The 18245-nt window shown below is 53.2% G+C and overlaps 9 protein-coding genes across 9 annotated transcripts; 5 read left to right on the top strand and 4 right to left on the bottom strand.

Moving 5' to 3' along the window:
- Positions 1-9: 9 nt before the first annotated feature.
- Positions 10-375, top strand: COCVIDRAFT_100639 (hypothetical protein; the record flags this gene model as incomplete). Its single annotated transcript, XM_014700640.1, has 1 exon — positions 10-375. One exon carries the CDS (start codon positions 10-12, stop codon positions 373-375), a length of 366 nt encoding a protein of 121 aa, XP_014556126.1.
- Positions 376-652: 277 nt separating this feature from the next.
- COCVIDRAFT_100563 (hypothetical protein) lies at positions 653-1171 on the bottom strand (the record flags this gene model as incomplete). Its single annotated transcript, XM_014700639.1, has 1 exon — positions 653-1171. A coding segment is annotated over one exon (519 nt), but the record flags the coding sequence as incomplete, so codon positions are not given.
- Positions 1172-4047: 2876 nt separating this feature from the next.
- COCVIDRAFT_100528 (hypothetical protein) lies at positions 4048-5564 on the top strand (the record flags this gene model as incomplete). Its single annotated transcript, XM_014700638.1, has 3 exons — positions 4048-4647; positions 4713-4914; positions 5170-5564. The coding sequence occupies 3 exons, from the start codon at positions 4048-4050 to the stop codon at positions 5562-5564; spliced, it is 1197 nt and encodes a 398-aa protein (XP_014556124.1).
- Positions 5565-7348: 1784 nt separating this feature from the next.
- On the bottom strand, positions 7349-7999 carry COCVIDRAFT_100518 (hypothetical protein; the record flags this gene model as incomplete). The annotated part of the gene is made up of 1 exon (XM_014700637.1): positions 7349-7999. One exon carries the CDS (start codon positions 7997-7999, stop codon positions 7349-7351), a length of 651 nt encoding a protein of 216 aa, XP_014556123.1.
- A 57-nt stretch (positions 8000-8056) lies between these two features.
- COCVIDRAFT_38176 (hypothetical protein) lies at positions 8057-8509 on the top strand (the record flags this gene model as incomplete). Its single annotated transcript, XM_014700636.1, has 2 exons — positions 8057-8379; positions 8431-8509. The coding sequence occupies 2 exons, from the start codon at positions 8057-8059 to the stop codon at positions 8507-8509; spliced, it is 402 nt and encodes a 133-aa protein (XP_014556122.1).
- Positions 8510-10984: 2475 nt separating this feature from the next.
- On the bottom strand, positions 10985-11290 carry COCVIDRAFT_16381 (hypothetical protein; the record flags this gene model as incomplete). The annotated part of the gene is made up of 1 exon (XM_014700611.1): positions 10985-11290. One exon carries the CDS (start codon positions 11288-11290, stop codon positions 10985-10987), a length of 306 nt encoding a protein of 101 aa, XP_014556097.1.
- A 96-nt stretch (positions 11291-11386) lies between these two features.
- COCVIDRAFT_100596 (hypothetical protein) lies at positions 11387-13619 on the top strand (the record flags this gene model as incomplete). The annotated part of the gene is made up of 2 exons (XM_014700635.1): positions 11387-11950; positions 12000-13619. 2 exons carry the CDS (start codon positions 11387-11389, stop codon positions 13617-13619), a joined length of 2184 nt encoding a protein of 727 aa, XP_014556121.1.
- Positions 13620-13905: 286 nt separating this feature from the next.
- Positions 13906-14963, top strand: COCVIDRAFT_100550 (hypothetical protein; the record flags this gene model as incomplete). The annotated part of the gene is made up of 2 exons (XM_014700634.1): positions 13906-14403; positions 14469-14963. The coding sequence occupies 2 exons, from the start codon at positions 13906-13908 to the stop codon at positions 14961-14963; spliced, it is 993 nt and encodes a 330-aa protein (XP_014556120.1).
- Positions 14964-15482: 519 nt separating this feature from the next.
- Positions 15483-17735, bottom strand: COCVIDRAFT_100498 (hypothetical protein; the record flags this gene model as incomplete). The annotated part of the gene is made up of 2 exons (XM_014700633.1): positions 15483-16607; positions 16707-17735. The coding sequence occupies 2 exons, from the start codon at positions 17733-17735 to the stop codon at positions 15483-15485; spliced, it is 2154 nt and encodes a 717-aa protein (XP_014556119.1).
- Positions 17736-18245: the final 510 nt, after the last annotated feature.

Below are 18245 nucleotides of genomic sequence, written 5' to 3'. Positions count from 1 at the left end.
GCCCTGGAAATGCCTTCTTCTGGGCCAAGCCCTACTTTTTGTCTGCTCACAACGTTTTTGACATGGCAATGGCTGGGGGTCTTTTTTTTTTCTTCAATTTTCATGGCTGTGATACGTCGGCCTATGACTCGCGACCCAAGGACCCCTCTTCATGTATGTCATCAGTTCATACACCAGACGGAAATTGTTGACAAGACCTTGCGTGTCTCGTCAGGACGTATTTTTGTCCGCGGATCAGGCCATGAATGCGCCCGATACTTGCAAGGTGCCATGATGCTGGCCTGTGGCTGGCATGACGGGTGCGACTTGGGGGATGAGTATGTGCAGTGTATCGCATACGTGGACATGGAGTGTGTAGACATGAAGTTGAGATAGTCTAATGGCGGCGTGGTGTTCGCGTTATGATCGAGGTTACCGCCCGCTCCCGTTCGACGGCGCATGTGCAAATAGTTAGTGGCATCTATTCGTATTCATCCTGGGTCCGATCAGTCTTGGTACTGGGCAGCCAATCACATGACGGCTATCCCGAAGAGCTTCACTTATGTTGCTTCTGCTCAACAGGTGTTGAGAGAGAGGGTGGGTATTATCACGTCCTGTTTGCACCGCACAAAGCCTTCTATGACGACAACACTCGAGTGCATTCAGGCGATTGTCATAGGCAAGCAAAGGGGGTGGCTGGCCTGGGTGCTCTCGGATGTTGGCAACCGGGCCAGGTGGGCTTGGGATGACCATGGCACCAGATGTACCGTTCAGCCGTTGAATATCTAGATGCGTACAAATGCCCACACAGACGAGGGCGGTGACATGGCATGTGGCTTGGGGGCCGCCAAGGCAGCAGGGTCGGTGATCTCAAGAAGGAATGACAGCAGCAAGGGAGGGGAGGGTGTCGAGACCCGAAGCGAAATAGCAGGGTGGTTTTTTGCAGCCATGGAAGCCGGAGCAGTAGTAGAGAAGCAGGAGATGCAGTGGCAGACAAAACAGCAAGGTTTGCGGAATTGCGAGAGGGTGGGGGCCAGATGCACCAGAGTCTTGTCTGCTGACAGCAAAACGGGCATGGATGGAGGATGCACAAGGAGAAAATCACGATACGACAGCGGTATGCTGAAGTTTGCGAAGGCGAAAGCGGGGGTTTGAGGCGAGGGCAGGACGGCCCATGCGACATCTGGAGGGAGGGTCAAGGATGGGTTAGTGGATCTGGACATGTGAGATGCCGTAGCTATGATGCCGGGCGCGGCCACCAGAAGCATGGACACTCGGGCCTTGCGTCAGTGGATGGGGCAGAAAGTAGTCGGTCAGAGTCATGTGGAGGTGAGTAAGTTGTGTGTGTGTGTGTGTGTGTGTGTGTGTGTGTGTGTGTATGTAGGTAGGATATAGGATGTAGGATGTAGGATGTGTGTAGTAGAAGCAAAGGATGGGCGGCGAGGCTGCGAGGCTACGAGGCCCGAGGAGATGTCAACGTCTTGTGGCATGCCTCTCTGCCGGACGTTGCAGGTTGCTTTTCGCCTTTTGGCACACCCTCATATTCACTCACTCACTTACTCACTCACTCACACACCCACACGGCAGGCCAGAGGCATGTGCGGTGCGGTGCAGTACGGTCGGGATTCGCTCTCATGGACGCATTGGGCCAGTCCTGCCGGCGGGCGAGGTCTGTGCCATGTCCAATATTTGCATGCAGTGGTTTTGCAGGCCGCTCTTGCCGGGGGGCCCGCAGAAGCCCGCTGGCCGGGTGGTGAAGATTGTCGACGCGGTGATTGCAGATTGTGTGCAGCCGCGGGCGCAATTTTTTGCGTTTGGGCATGGGCGTGCAGCAGACGAGGCCGGTGGTGTACATGTATGTACTTGAGTATTGTACTAGGCATGTATGTATATGGGCAGAGTGCTAAGTCGCAGGTGCATGCCATGTAGGTAGTACTGTGGCCCGACGTCCCTCCAGCGTGGGTTTGCCGCGTCTAGCGCGCAGAACTAGCTCTCAGCCTCATGCCATGGCTGCATTCTTCTTTGCACCTCGTATGGACGGTGACGGCGACACACGGGCAAGCCCACGCACGTTCGCACGCAGGTATGGATGGATGCGTCTGCGTACGGAAGGGTGGGTTGGCTGGCTGCTGGATGGATGGATGGATGGAGGGAGGGAGGGGTGCTGGGTGGGTGCACGCACGCACGCACGCACACTCACGCACACACGCACACGCACGCGACCGGCGTGAAGGCACCGCCATCCTCGGCTCCCTGGCGCAGCGAGAACAAAACGGGGAGCAAAGGGCGGTCAATACGTCAGGACGTCGGTTAGTCAGCAGGTGCACGGAACGAGGGCGTGTCGGACTATTCTTCTCACTAGTGCCGCTCCCCTTCTTGTCGCCTAACCATCTTCTGTGTTAGCACCCTCTCTAGCCTACGTCGCGAATCTGACCTGCTCAACCACCACTACCACCACCAACCCAAGCAGTGCCTGGTACCAGCCAGTGCCTTGCCCTAACGCTGCCGTCACCCTTACCCCCCTTCCCCCTCCCTTCCACCCCAGGCCCCCAGGCCATCCTAAGCATACCAGATCGCGCACCCGCAGTGCGACTACACGTGCAACTGCCACCAAGCAACGCGATCGCCGCCCACCCGGCGCGTTCGTCACTAAGGCGCTCCACGCTCCACTGTTGCTGCTGCACCCTCGCTGCTCTGCGCTGCTGCTCTACGCTGCTCTGGTCTGCTTTGCGCTGCAACTGCACGCCGCTGCAACTGCAAACTGCACACCTCTTCGTCTGCCCAGCCCCCCCACAAGTCTCTTAACCCACGAGACCCCTCCAACGCAGATTTACCCTCCGACATCTCTCTTCTGCTGCTGCTGTCGTCGCCGCCGTTCGCCGCCACTCGCCGACGTACGCTTCCCTGCCCTCCCCTGCCACGCTCGTTGTGCGTGCCAAATCCGCACCGAACGCCGCGACAGGAGGCTGATCGCTCGGCACGCTCGGCGCAGTTGAGCATTCTGGGACACGCAGCGACTGGGAGAGAGCCACAGTGTGCGCGAAACCTTCAGTCATCGTTACCACAACGGGCCGACTGTCGCCTTTGCCCCATCGCCGCGCGCAGAGCCAGTCAGCGACGCGCATCCAGAGCGACCTCTTTGGTAGCCGCCTGCGCGCCCCTCGGCCAACAGGCCCAACCCAACCCTGGTCTCTTCGTCACTAGCGCACTCCAACCACGGACCCGCACGTCCCCCCCCCTCGCGCACCAGAAGCCCACCCTCACGCTGGCCTGCGTCCCACACTCTGCTCGCCGCGCCATCCCCTCCTCGTGCTAGCCGCTCCACCCGCAGCAGCAGTCATTCCCACTGTTACGGCTCGGCTTTACCGACTAGCACTGCATCCCTGTCACTGCCTTGACGGGCGCGAATTACCTCATCGAGTGTGCTAAGGCCTGCTGGGCAAGCCGCCATTTCTTCCACGCCCCTCGATTGGCCCTCACCCTCCACGCGCACGCCACTGAGTCTAAAAGCCTTTAGGCCGCGCTCTCACTAGCTGTGTTCCAAATTCACTCTTGCCCCAGCAGACCCGCAGGTGCAAGCTCGTCCTTTCACTAGCACCAATTGTGTAACCTTTGCGTTGCACTTCACTCTGCATCGCGCCAGCTGCTCCGCGATTCGAGAGATCTCTATCCGCTAGCTACCTCCCCTGTCCCGGTGCCCTCGACCTTGCGCCTTCCGTGCATCTCTTTTCGACGGCGCATATTTGCCGAACTGCTTGTCCCTCCACCTGGGCGTCGTGGAAAACACACCGTCTGCAAATCATCCGCGTTTAACTTCCACGCTACCCACGGCCTGATCACTTCGCTTCTCCGGTTTTCTGGCTGTGCATCTCTTGGCCGAACCCAGGCTACGTCTTTATACGCTCTAGCTGCCTGTCTTCCACAGACCGCGGCAAATCATCCGAAGACGGTTCGCGACGGACATATCTCTGCAGCCATTCCTCTCTGTGGGCGCACGCATCCAACCATCCAACCTCAGCTTAGAGTCCGTCCAAGCTACCTTCGACTCTTGACCCCTCTGAACAGTCTATGGACGCACGACAAGCAGACTACCCGCAGTCAGGTTTGAGCTCGCCCTACCCAACCTTTCCTGAACCAGTTTCTGAGGGAACCTCTGCAGATCAAGCATCTGCTGCGCAATACCCTCCCCAGGGACAAGATCCTCGCTCTTCCAACCTCACACCCAGCTCAGACTACAGTCTGAATCCCTCGTCTGCTCGATCAGGCTCATTTCCCGAATACATTCAGCGTTCGTATCAACCAGCTGCTCAAGGGCAAGCTCCCGGTGGTATGGCGCAACAACAGAGTCCGTCAATGCCTATCCCAGATGGTCAAGCAAATGGCCATCAATCACCACAGCAACTCAAGTCTGACTCGGATGTACCTATAGATCCATCAATCGCCGCCCAGACGAGCCCGACTTACGCCAGTCACCAACAGCAATACTCTCCCTACACGCCCCACCACGACATGCAGCACTACCCGGGCCAACCCCAAACACCCATGGGCTACCCATCGCGCCCTGAATGGGCTGGCCATTACCCTCAGCCAGGCATGCACTACGGTCATCCCGCCTCTTCAGGTCCCCCGGCGCCTGCAATGGTTTCTCCTGTTCAGCGACCACCAACTGTAAGTCGTTATATCCCCCCCAAATACAGTGCTTCAATACTGATAGTGTGTGCGCGCGCGTACAGGGCGGACACCCCTTGTCTACAGTCTACTCATTTGTTCCCATTCCTGGCGCACAGCAACACAAGCGACCACGTCGGCGATATGAGGAAATTGAGCGCATGTACAAGTGCGGCTGGAACGGGTGCGAGAAGGCTTACGGTACTCTGAACCACTTGAACGCCCACGTTACCATGCAATCTCATGGCTCAAAGCGAACACCAGAAGGTGAGTGCTTTGTTTTTCCCTTTACTCCGTTTTCGTTGGTCAAACACGTCATGGATTGTTGTTGTGGTGGTGGCCCTTGCAAGGCTAGTGCGCTAAGTTAGCACTTGGGATCGTGCTGGTGCAGCGCCATAGTGGTCGCGTTCCCCCCACACTGGTAGCTTCTGACGACGGAAACTAACAAGTATCGATCCTTGCGCCTTGCCTTCTTGGCACAATATTATATGTTTGATATAGATACTAACTGAACCTTAACAGAATTCAAGGAAATTCGCAAGGAGTGGAAGGCCAAGAAGAAGGAGGAAGAGGCCGCCCGCAAGGCTGATGAGGAGCGACACCGTGCCGACGCGCAGCAGCGCGCTCACGAGGGTGGTGCCCCCGAAGCTCCCGTCTACGGACAGATGCGACAGTCAGTTGGTGTCCCCGGGCAAGCGCCCCAACATCCTCAACTCCCTCCGATCGGGTATCAGCCTGCCGCCTCTGGCAACACGGCTGCCCCTCAATACGGCACCCAAAGCCCCGGTCTTCCGGAGGGAATGGCTCAGTATGCCACCCCCAACAGCAATGCGTACAACAGTCCCAATAGTAACAGCAGCAGTTATCCACAATCGCCCTATGGACAGAATCCTCAAATGTACCAACAGAACCACTAAACATGGTCTGACAATCGGCGAAAAACGCGACTCTCAATCGAAGCCAACCTTGCACAACGGTGTGTTCAAGGCCATTTCGCTCCTTCTCGGCTACTCGCGCGAGTGTATTGACGACTCTCCTTTTGGTGGATGTTTTTCGCGACCGTGTCGCTGATTCATGCGACAGTCACAGCATCTTTCTCCTCTGGCGGTGCTTGCATTTTCACTTGGCGGCGGCTGTATGTTTTTCTACTTATGGGTGTTTTACGAGGGAGATTCAATGAACCATGATGCGCGCAGCATGGCTACGGCCAAAGTACAGATATTTGCGTAAAGAGTTAGTTATGGCTCCAAGGTCGTCTTGCATGTCCATGCCATGACGAGGGCTCTTTTTTGGGCGACATGCATGGCACGGTTATACTTTCTTCTTTGATCATATCTTTTGCGCATCTCGGTGACGAGATTTTTTCCAAAATTTTCCTGGCTTTTTTTTTCCTTTCAGACTTTCATCATTACGGGCTAGAACAACTGCATGCGAACCGGCGCTCGAAACAGAAACAATTGACCAATCCAAATTATAACTGCAATCATAGTCCGTCACCTTGTCCTTTTGTGTACCCTGTTGCAGTGCTCACTTCACAAAAGCACACACATACACAGTGCTGGCTTCTTTGGCGACTTGTGTGCCGCTCTTGTGTTCCTCGTACAAGCAACGTGGAACGAACGAAAGTCGAGCTCATCGAGTCATACGCTCTCGGTCATTGGAGCTTATTGTGAAGCAAATCAGCAGAGCAGCCCATGGCAGCAGTTGCGCTGCCGTGACCCCCAATCTGCTCATCATCACGCAAGGTGGACATGTCGCCGTGCGCATCCTCGACCCCCTGCTCATGCTACAGTTGCACGCCTTGAATCTCATGCTTATCACTGTGTGTTTGCAACCCCCCTCCCCTCCCCTCCTTCTTCCCCTCTCAGTTATCCGAAGCCTAGGCCAGATAGGCCCGGTTTGGTTTCAAAACAATGATACGCATGTCTCTCCGCCCCTCACCCCCCCTCCCTCCACCAACCCCCCCAGTCGACGGCGAAACGAATGCGCATAGATACAGATACATGTTTTTTTTATGCAAACAGCAGGCGACGTATAGGCCCGACCCAGCATGTTGCTGTGTAAGACTAAAATCTAGATGTCTGACCGGGTGTGCCCGCGCGTGTTTATGATTTCCGACTTAATAATCAAGGTTTGACGCTTAAAAGGGAAGGAATAGAGCCAGTCTGTCCCCCTCGCCCCTGCTCGCCGACATCTCTCGGCTGAATATGCATGCATGGCCTGCACATTCGCTTGCTGGCTCACTCCCTCACGCCTCTCTCCCTCTCCCTTCTCCTCGCTCTTCACAACCCCTCATCCTTGTCTTATAGGCCGCGGCGTAGATCGCCACCATCATCGGACTACGCACCCCTCCCTATCCTTCCTCCCCCCTACCTTGTCCGCTTCAACCACCACATCACTTGCATGCTTACGAGCTGCCCTGCCCTTGCCCTCTTCCCTTTTCTCTCTTCCGCTCTGCTTTGCGCACCTTGCCACGTATGTGCCGCTGTCGCCATGGCACACCTTGTCCCCTTCTTTTCCTATTTTTACTTTTTTGCTTACCGACGCTTAGCCTTTGAGCTGCAAGGGGAAGGAATGCCAGCCCCTCGCAATCCCCCCCTCCTCTCTCGCCTATCTTTTTTTTTCGACTGCCCGAGCATTTCGCCGGCGGTCTCGAAGCGAAATATGCTGAAGTCACCTTACCTTTCACTGACCGATGAAATCAGACCACCCTCTTTGTCTGTCTTGATTCGATTGAACAGACATACACCCTTTCCTTTGCTCGCATTCTCTTTTTCTCGCCCCTCCTCTCTTCCTTGTAATCTTTCTTAGTAAAGAAATAAGGTTTGACAGGGAATGAGAGAGAACGAGCATAACCGCATTTCTCTATGTCAGACTGCATTCTACAATTACAATGGCCACCGTTATCAGATTCTTTTTTCCGTCTAGACGGCGACCGTTTACGAGAGCAAAAAACAAACTTTACGAGCATAATAATTAAAGTCATACGACATTTGAAGCAGGTCAATGCCATTTTCGCTTTTGCTTGCATTTTCTTAATGGACATATTTCCCGCGGACCTGATTTGCTGGGCATGGGTACAATGGGCAGAGAATGGTGTCATTTTCTTTGCTTGGGGCGGGTGGGCGTTGCGCAATGACCCAATCAAGCTCGGCAGCTTATTCCTTTGCAAAGGAAAAAAAATATGCTTTGTTTGAAAACATGGCGTTTGTGGCACGATGTTCCGACTGGGGCGGAGGAGGGGCTGGGTGCAAAAAGTGTGTGTGCGTACATATGGGTGTGTCAGTTGAGGGTGTGTGCTGTGCGCGTAGTACACCGTATTTGCCCTATGTATGACGCACAGCTGAAGCATGATATGATGGAGGAGGGGCGGCAATGACTCGGATTCGGAATTCTGGGGGGCTAACCCATGCATACAAGAGGGTATTCCATATTATACCCGCACACCTACACACGCACGTACACATGTTCAGTAAACATGGGTTGCCGGCGACCGAGAAGGGAAACCCATGGGACTCGCCAAATCAGGAAGGCGCGTAATGACAGTGTTGTGGTTGATGCGTTATCTTGCCTTCTCATACACCGAGGCGCTGCATATTCGCCTGTCTATCCTGCAGATAGATTAAAATGCTCGCCGAGAATACGTATGCCAACCATCGGTATGCGAATATCGGCCACGGTTGGCGAGTCCTCGGCGCCGTGGAGCATGCAGCAAACAGACAGACGGACAGAGTGAGTGTGTCTGTGTGCTGCGATACTTGGCATGGGCTTGATGGCTGATAGGATGACGAGGAATGCATGCTCGCAGTATGACGGAACCCGCCGATGGGGAAATCAAAGTGCGGCTTGTTACTCTGTGTAATCAATAACCATTACACAATCGACCTTTCCGAGGCCCATTTTTTTGTGCGTTCATGCAATTGTTCGCACGGTGGCATCAGTCGAACATGACCGGAGCGATGGGATCGAAACAATGTCGCCGGCCCAATTTTTCTGCCCATGGGCCATCGCAACGACCACAGCGTGATCTGTATCGAGGTGCGGAGTGGCTTGTCGGCTAACCACTTTTCTCTTTCCTTCTTCCTCGCCTCCCGCCGCAGGACGTGCTGGAATGTGCAGGCGGATGGTGATCACATTGGGCAATGTCGTCCGAACGTCCTTGATTCATGACGGCCAGATCGTCCGAAAGCCGATCACGCGGCAAAAGTACGGCAGAGGGAAAGAAGGAAAGAATCTGCAAAGCCGAGCTGGGATGACCAGCTCAACAAAGGAACAATATCGCCGACCTTTTTCCCTTTCATGCCCATCCTTCACACCCCCTGGTGCTGTTACCTGTCCTTTGCCTAACCCGCCCCGCCCCACCTCCCCCCATCTCTCCCCTCGCCAGAAGAACAGACACAGGCTTTTGTGCAATGTAAGATTTGCAAGCCAAAAGCAAAAGTAAAAGTAAAAAGGTGCAGTATCCGACAGAAGAGATACGCTAGCATCTACAAAACAATTGCATCTGCAAGATCGCCTTTTAGCGGCTCATCAACCGTTGCCCGATTAAACTACGATTTTAATGCCCCGGACGGTTGCTGGGCTCTGCGAAAGGCTCCTTTTTTGGGGGGTGCCGCCGTTGGAGATGGCGGCTTTTTCAGCTAGGCAGTGGAGCACCAGGCGCTGGGTGGCAGGCATGGTGGACATAAACGGTGCGCCAGGCCATGATCTGACAGAAGGCAACTAGCATAATTGGGCTTGCATGGGCTTGTTATGGTGCTACTGCTGGTCTGAGGGATGGTGGGTAGATCAAGCGCCGTTACACGGCAGTAGTGTTTTTGGGTCGTAGGATTCCTTCCCGATGCCACGAGGGACGAGGGGTGTGTGTGTGTGGATGTGGGCGTGCGCGCGTGCGTCTGGCGCTGTGCTACGGTCGGATGTCTTGCATGCTGAGGTGAGGCCAGCAGGACCAAAGGTGAGCATTACTTACGTACGTACAAGCCGCGCAGGGGGCTTGGTGATGCCCACTGTTTGGAATTGCTGGCCACATGATGAGCGGTGACTGCTGACTCTGCTCTCTTGTCTCCCTCCTCTCTGCTCTCTGCACCACCACACATTGTTTTACGCTGGTCCTCTCCTATAGGGCGGGCTTTTTTCTTTACTACCGTTCATGTCCTCACACACGCACAACAGTACATCATCGTCCTATGGTTCATGGCTACAATAACACTAGTGTTACTACAACTACAACTACAACAAACCATCCGCCGAACACATTTCATCAAGAGCCCTAGCTTACCATGTATGTTCGGAGTACAAAAAAACCTAGTCACGCAGCGCCCCTCGTAGTACGGAAACAGCCGAACAGACCAGGTCCTTTACACACATTGGTCGTCCTTAGTTAGAAAAGCCTCCCCCCCCCTCCCCTAAAAAAAATCTCCGAATCCCGCCGTCTTGGTCCTAATACAGAGAAATATAACACCAGAGCTATTAAAGAAAGAAGGAAGAAGAAAAGCTCCGATGCCCTGATGATGTGCATATTACATGGCTTCACCGTTTAGAAACCGGACCGCAAGTTACCCCCGCTCCCTCCTCCCTAAAAAAAAGAGGACCAAAAGTCGGGATTTGTATGGAGATGGTTAGACTAAGTATTCCTACGAGCATGGCAATGCTAGCTAGTTCTTTTTTTTTGCTCTTCTCTCTGTATTATTAGATATTAAGGACCAGGGTACTTAGAGAGAAGCCTTACCCTTGTCTACTCCGATGCGCCTTAAACTAACTCCATCTCACAAACGGAGAAAGCCTACGCTTTTACTCTAACTACTCACTCACACATGTGCGAGTTGCGCTAGTCGGGGGCGCGCGAATCCCCAAGTCAGTTTGGAGAAGGGGAGGGGAGCAGGCATTTTCCGCACCCCCCCCCTTCCCCCTTTCTACGGGTAGTTCTAGGTTACTTTTGGTCATCGCGCGGGCGTCCACGCCGATGGGTTTAGAAAGCCTGCTGGGGTGCGCTCGCGCGGGGGGTGTGGGTGTGCAAAAGGGTTAAAAGGATCGTGGTAAGCCCTTACTAGAAGAGAAAAAAAGCATGAGCGATGGAATGGTGGTGGTTGGCCCCCCCTGGTCTGGGGTTGGCTTCTTCCCACGTTATAGTGCTGGTTTGGCCCCCCTCCACACACATACATACATACACCCCCCCTTTTTTTCTCGGCTCCGTAGAGTCGGTTTGCGACTCTACTTAAAAGCTAGTAGTGTGGGCTTTTTCCTTTGTTTTCAGCCTTACTGCCGGGGCCTCTTCTTCCTTCCCGCCGCTTGTTTTCTCTTGGAAGTAGTCTCTTGTTTTTTTTTAGGACAGGGCTACTTAGAGTAGTAAGGCGTGGTCACGGCATATGGCTTTTTTGGTGTTTGGACTAACGACTGTTTTTTTCCGCGCGCGTAATATAAACTTGATGGGTCCTTTTTGAAAGACGGCGCGCTTGCCGTAGTTGGCGGCAAAGGGGCCTGGCGTTTGTGCTAATGACGCTGGTGCCCGTGGATTGTATGCATGTAATACTGCTAGTAGCCCACGAGGGCTGGCAATACAGAACGATTCCGCAAGGTTTCGGGTCACTGGCCGCTGCTGGGTCGGGTCATCACGTGCGGCGTAACTTAGAGTTTGGTTCGGCATTTGTGCCGGACATGGTCAACTTTTCCCTTTAGCCCTAGCCAATTTACGCTTTTTTGCTCACAACGGGCTCGCTTCCCACCCCACCTCACGACCTCCATGCTGAACTGTCGTGCGTGCCTTTGGCGATGCATACAAGCGCTCGATGTCCCGACCACTAATGCGCACCGCCTGCGCCGCAATGTGAATCCACTTCTCGTAAATAGCCAGCAGCGGCTGCTGTCGACCCGCAATGTCGCACGCCAAGAAGACAAGACACTTGCTGAACTGGGCGAGGCCGGAGGACGCTCGAGAAATGGGGAAGATCACTTCAAGAAGTCGGCCTTTGCAGCAAAGCAAAAGAGAGCCGAGATCTTAGCATTGCGGCAATCGCACGCGCGCAGAGTCGACGAGACTCCCAATTTGGCAAAATTGGGCCGGCGCGACCCTCGCATGTCAGAGAGCGACTGGAATAGGAGGAAGAGAGAGTTGCGGCATCTACAGGACCCTCTGGATCTGGCGGCGTTTGTTAAGCAGGAACTGAGCAAGGACAGGGTAGAGGAGATGCTGCAGTTGGTGCGCATGGCCAGTCACTCGATGCAATGTATCGTCAGCTGGAACCATATCATTGATCACCTTCTGGCGAAGGAGCGAGTCAAGGATGCACTCAAAGTGTACAACGATGTGCGTCTTGTGAACATGAGCGGCGCGAGGCAATGCTGACTTTGAGCAGATGAAAAAACGAGCGCAATTCCCTGATTCCTATACGTATACAATCTTGCTCCGAGGCTTGTCCTTGAACGCACATACATCAGGTGTTCTTAGCAATGCCCTTTCCGTATACCACTCTCTCTCCGCGCCGAACTCGCGAGTCGAACCGTCTATTATACACACAAATGCCGCCTTAAAAGTTTGTGCGCGAGCAGGCGATATGGATGCACTATGGGGCGTTGCTGGGAAGATTGCTGAGAGTGGACCAGCCTCGGCCAACGCAATTACCTACATTACCATCATCAACGCCATACGACAGAGTTTGTTGATAAATGCACCGAAAGGGGAGAGTGAAGAGGAAACTGCGGCCAGGAAAGAGCGTGGTATCATAGAAGCACGGCGTATGTGGGAGGATATCATTGGGAGGTGGAGAAATGCAGATCTGGTTATTGACGAGGAACTGGTTTGTGCAATGGGAAGGCTTCTGCTAGTAGGCAGCCGGCCGCGAGACTGGGATGATGTGCTTTCCCTGGTGGAACAGACCATGGATATCCCACGACTTGTGCCTCGACTGGGCACTGCGGACCGGCGGAAAGCAGGTTTCCCACACTTACGAGCCCCGAACGTACTGCCACAGTACCGCGTCGACGATGAGCACCTTTCGCCAGACAACATTCCTGCGCGTGGAGACGAATTCCTTCCTCTGAAACCCAAGGGCGCCCTGCCACGTTCTCTTGCATTTGTTCGACCAGGCAACAATACCCTCTCCATCATTCAGGAAGCTTGCCAGAAGATTGTTGCGAATAAGGCCGCACAAGAGTATTGGGATCTTTTGACCGACCCCAGGACCTACAAGATCGTGCCGGATCGCAACAATCTACACATGCGCTTGCGAAACCTTCGCCTGAATCGTGCTTCTGCTGATGCCGTTCAACTGTTACAAGAAGATATGATTGGAAAGAATATCGCGCCTCGACCTGGCACGTTTAGGATCGCTATGAGTACTTGTGTCCGCGACAAGAACAACCATAACTCTCTCAAACATGCCGGTCGGATTCTGAATATGATGTTCAAGACCTTGGAGGATGCAGACCCGAAGACCATCACCATGTATGCGGAGCTCGCAACCAGTTTTCCTCTTGCTAAGGGCTCGGATTTGGTGAACGCACTTACTATTCTCGATCCTATCGCCAAGAACATTCGCCTTCAGTTGGGCGTTGGTGGGAGAGAAAGGAGATACAGGAGGGTTGCGGGCCCCCAGTATTTAGAAGGCGAGCAGAGGCAAGATGCAATCACAGCATTGAGGAAGATCCATGGTGTGTACGACAAGTTGCTATTTAGCAACCTGATTGCCGAGGAGATGAAGGCTCCGTTCAAGGCTGAGCGAGCACGGCTGTCTGCTTTTATTCAGAGGATATTGTTCCAGGATGGGCATTCCAGATCGAAGGGGAATGTCGAGGAAACGACCCCATCTGAAGAAGAGGATTCACGTGAGAATCTCCAGGGAGAGTCAGATCAAGGAGAGATTCAAGAAGGAGAGAAAGAAGATAGCAGACCGGAGTGGAAGAAGCAATGGATGGGGCAAATAGAGAGGCCGGTGCGGCGAAAGATGAGAGTCTCGTCGGCTACGACGGACATGTAAGATATGCTGCTTATGAGGTTTTTTGAAACGACGGTATGATCCAAAAAGTACTTGTACAATATTACCATATTACTCTTCATGGTTACATATACTTGGTATCCAGCAAGTGATTTAGTATGTTGTGAAGATTGTATCGTACTCGTGATGGCACGTGCATGTCCCAAAACTACTCGAACCTCCGCGGCTTTGGCCGCAACTCTCGGCCTCTCTCAAGACTTACAGCATATTATTCCACAACAATAACACAACCACTACCACCCAGATACTCAGCGCATAACCAACCACCATGGGTAACGACGGCGGATCTATCCCCAAACGGCGTGAGCTCGTCAAAGAAGCCGCAAAAGCCCTAACAACCGCACAAATCAAAGAGGCGCAAACCGAACAACAAGAATACGCCTGGTCCACCGACCCTCTCACCCGCAAACCGCTCGCCCGCCCCGTGGTATCCGACGCAGCCGGTGTTCTCTACAACAAAGACTCCATCATCGAGTACCTCCTAAAAGACGACAGCGATGTCGAAAAAGCTGAGATGAAGAAGATTGGCGGCGTCAAGGACTCCGAGCTAGGCACATTCGGCGACAGAGTCAAGGGCCTCAAAGACGTCGTCGAAGTCAAGTTCGAAATCGACACGGCAGCGGAATCCGGCGCGGGCGAAAAGTGGAAGTGCCCGATTACTGGGGAGCGACTGAGCGTGGGTAGTAAAGCCGTGTACATAGTACCCTGTGGCCACGCCTTTGCCGGAAGCGTCATGAAGGAGATATCCGAGAAGGCATGTTTGACTGTAAGTTTCACCCACCAACATGAGTAACTCTGACACGAAACTAATCCTTTTGCGCCTTGTCTCAGTGCAACGAACCCTACGCCGAAAACGACGTCGTACCCATCCTCCCCATCCTCCCCACCGACATCGCGCGCCTGAACCTACGCTTGAAAACGCTACGTGAAAAAGGTCTCACGCATGCGCTGAAGAAAGCGCCCGGTAGCAAGAAAAAGCGCAAGCACGCCGCTGCTGCTGATGGTCCTACCTCTGATACTCTACCCACCACGACCTCCACCAAACCCTCTTCTTCTTCTTCCTCCGACGGAGATAAAAAAATCGCCCCCAAGGAAAACGCCACTACGACAACTAAACCTGTGTCTGCGACAAGCGATGGAATCAAAAATAGTGCTACAGCTTCGCTGACGAGAAAGGTGCTCGCAGAGCAGGAAGAAAGGAATAAGCGGCGCAAGATGGCACAGAATGAGAATGTGAATAGTTTGTTTAGCAAGAAGGAACATAAGGCTGCGGCGGGGAATAGTGCGGATTTTATGACGAGGGGGTTTAGTATTGGGAAGAAGTGAGGGTTTGTGGCATTTCATTATTATTTTTTGTTTAGTGTGTGTGTTATGGGTGTGGAAAAGTTGGGAAAGGAGGGGGTTTAGCAGCAAGGGAAGAAGACATTTATTCGTCGAGGAATTTGCAAGGTACAAGATTTTAAGAGTAATGATACCCTGTTGTATTTTCAGTATTACCAGTGGTTCTTGAGCTGGTGTGTGTGTGTGTGTGTGTGTGTGTGTGGAAGGAGTCGAGTGAATTATGTCTATAGACATTGGTGAGGTTGCATCTAGTACATGTGTACATGAAATCTATATTCCCCATATCCATTCCCTGCATTGATAGTTAGGTAAACATGACATCGTGATCCCATTCATCAATCATAGCCACAGGCTAGACATGTATCTCTCAGATCCCGTGACGCCTACACGTTCGACCCACCGAAACAACAGTACCGAAACCCATAAGACACACAGTGTCGTCCTCTGAATGAAACTGTTCTTACACTACAACACATCAACTGTGTTCAAGCCCATCCTCAACACCTAAGCTTCTACAGCACTCTTTGGTGCCTCCTCAGGCTTCATATCAGATGGAGCGGGCTCCTCAACAATCTCATCAAAGAGCCCTCCCTCAGGCTCTCTCTCTGTACCCATAACCCTGAGGATCCTCCACGCCCTACGGAACTCATCCCGGATAGCCACGATACCTCGATGCGTCACCGTCCTCGCGACGTTGTGGTCAGTCTCAAACGGATCCTCGATAGCAAAAAGGTATCGATTCGTAACCTTTTTCTCAGCTGTAATCTTCGTCGTTGCGCTAACCCAGCCTTTGCTCTGCTTCGTCACGATACCGCCGGGCGTGCGGAGCGAAAGGACTTCGTTTGTCCAGTGGAACTGAGGTGGTCTCGGGTATCCATAGCCAGATAGCGCAGCAAAGTACTGGAAGAAGCCGCGGAGAAGGGCGCCGATTGATTGCGTGTTTTGTGTTAGACGGCCTTCTTGTGCTGCTTTGATGATTTCTTCTTCGTTGCGCCAGAAACGAACTTCGTAGCCGGAGATTTTGGTGTTTTTGAAATATTGTTCTAGAGCAGCCCCGTCGGTGGGTAGTGGAACGGCGTGTTGGAGGTTCGGACATACGGGTGGTGAGGCGATGTTGACGAGGTAGTGTAGGACCATGAGAACCCATCCGTACGAGGAGAGGGTACCAGAATAGGCGCTATTGACTTTGCGGCGCTTGGCCCAGGATTTGACGAAGAGAACTATGGGGCGTACGCGAGGATCGGTTAGAGAGTAGCACCGGAGCATGTGGGTATTGTGGATGCCGAGTGGATTTGCAAAGTTGATGTCGCATTGGATACCGCAACCATCCTTAGGGAAATCCAAGGGGCCGACTACCTTTTCCCGCGTCCAAGACTTATCGGAGCGTTGGTTTTGAACCTTTTTAGCTTTATTCTCAGCGCTGTCGTTGATTGGTTCATCCGGCTTGGCAGCTGTTTGTGAAGGTGTAGGCTCGGGGGACTCCGTCTCTTGAGCCTCGCGCAGCACTTGAGCTCTTTCTATCAACTCTCCCCAGTTGACCTTCCAGTTTGGATCAGAAGATACCGCCAAGTGGGCTGCGGCTTTTATCTCATCGTCAGAATCTTTGATTAGCTTTCGAATGGCTATCATCTCCTCATTATCAGAGGGTTCGAACAGCTTGCGAGCAGTAAGCATCAATTCATCATCAGACTGCTTCCATAGCTTTGATCGAGGCACTGAACCCTGTACAGGTGGTTCCTGTGGCTGATCCGAGGGAAACTTCTCCTCTTCAGGGAGTTGGTCCCACTTCCCACGTTCCTCAGTAAGAGCTGAGTACAGTTTTTCGGTAGGATGTTGGCAGATTTTCAAAATAGGCACACGTGTCCGCGTGAGGAGCCTGCCACCAAACTTCGCATCAAGCACTGCTCGTTCTAACAACCGCGGAATAGAGCGATCGATTTCAACTTCATGAGCTTTTGCAGGGTCCTTCCAATCTGGTATCACTGCGAGGTCCATGTCTGAGCCGGGGAGTCCAAAGCCAGATGCAAGACTGCCAAAGCCGACGAGAGAGATTGTTGCAATATCTCCTGAGTATCCCCTGGCGAGTGCTTCTTTCATAATCGTCTCCAACTGCAGTCTGAATTCTTCTTTGGACTCCAACTCAGACCTGGACATCTCAACCTTGGGGATCTCTTCTGCCGCAATCATATCTAGATGTTTGACCTGGGCTTGTGGGTTCTCCTGAGGTTGATTCATCTGTGTATGATGTGCATACGAACCTTGTGGACGAGCGTCTCCTCGTGGGCGCTGCATAACCCTTGGAGGGTATGCACGCGGGGTACCATCTGCATTCTGGTTCCAATGCTGATGATGTTGTTGTCCAAATGGCTTCGAGGCATGTGATTGGCTATCTGGGGCCAGACCATTTTGTGACGCGTTGTAGGAATTTGTTAGGGGCTGCTGATGCCGTTGGTTGGGGTAGTGTCCTCGTCCACCTCCCCTGGGTAGAGAACCATTCACAGAGGGGTTCGCGCGCCATCCTTGACTTTGACCCTGGTCTTGATTTGGGACAGAGTGATCATGATAATTACCATCTGCGCCATTGTGGAAGTTTCCACGCCCTCTGCCTCTGCCTCGGCCCCGGCCCCGTCCTCGCCCACGACCGCGACCTGGTTGAATATCTTGAGTGACTTGCCCAGACATGCTCACATTACTAAGTATCATGTTGCGCAATTGACTTTCCAGTCCAGTAGACTGCGATGAATTCGCCTGCTCCATTCTGTTGAGTTAGTCCAGTCGTTGCGGGTGACTCAAATAATGGCTGGATCTAATTCTTGAGCGTTTGCTCGCGACGACAGATGTTTATTTCTGTCCAAAAGGCGAGAAGTGATCCGAGATGATTTTTAAGGGGGTGATGGTGTGCTCGTATGTCTTTGAAAGTAGCCGGTGACGCAGTAGATCAACTCCCGCTTTGAATTTTCTTATGGCGGCGGTTGCCGTTCACCGTTTCAGGCACTCGACCCTCTGGCCAAAGCCACACTTTGGCTCGATGGGTGCCTAGAGTGGAGTGAGAAGTCGATGTCTTTCTTGGTGATCCACATGTGCCTAGGAGATTATGGTCCCGAGACTGTCACTGTCAGCTGGAGAAAGCGCAGACTGGGTGTTGCAATTGATGATAATTTTGGCGATTGCTAGTCATGGTGTTCACTGTATGTCTGGGAGGGCGGAGGCAGGGCTTCACAGTGAGCGATGGGCTTGGCGCGCTAAACGACTAGCGTGGAGCTGTGA

The sequence above is a fragment of the Bipolaris victoriae genome, assembly GCF_000527765.1.
Source record: "Bipolaris victoriae FI3 unplaced genomic scaffold scaffold_47, whole genome shotgun sequence".
NCBI classification, from domain to species: domain Eukaryota; kingdom Fungi; phylum Ascomycota; class Dothideomycetes; order Pleosporales; family Pleosporaceae; genus Bipolaris; species Bipolaris victoriae.
The sequence above is the reverse complement of the archived record's forward strand: the minus strand, read 5'-3'. Positions and strand labels throughout refer to the sequence as shown.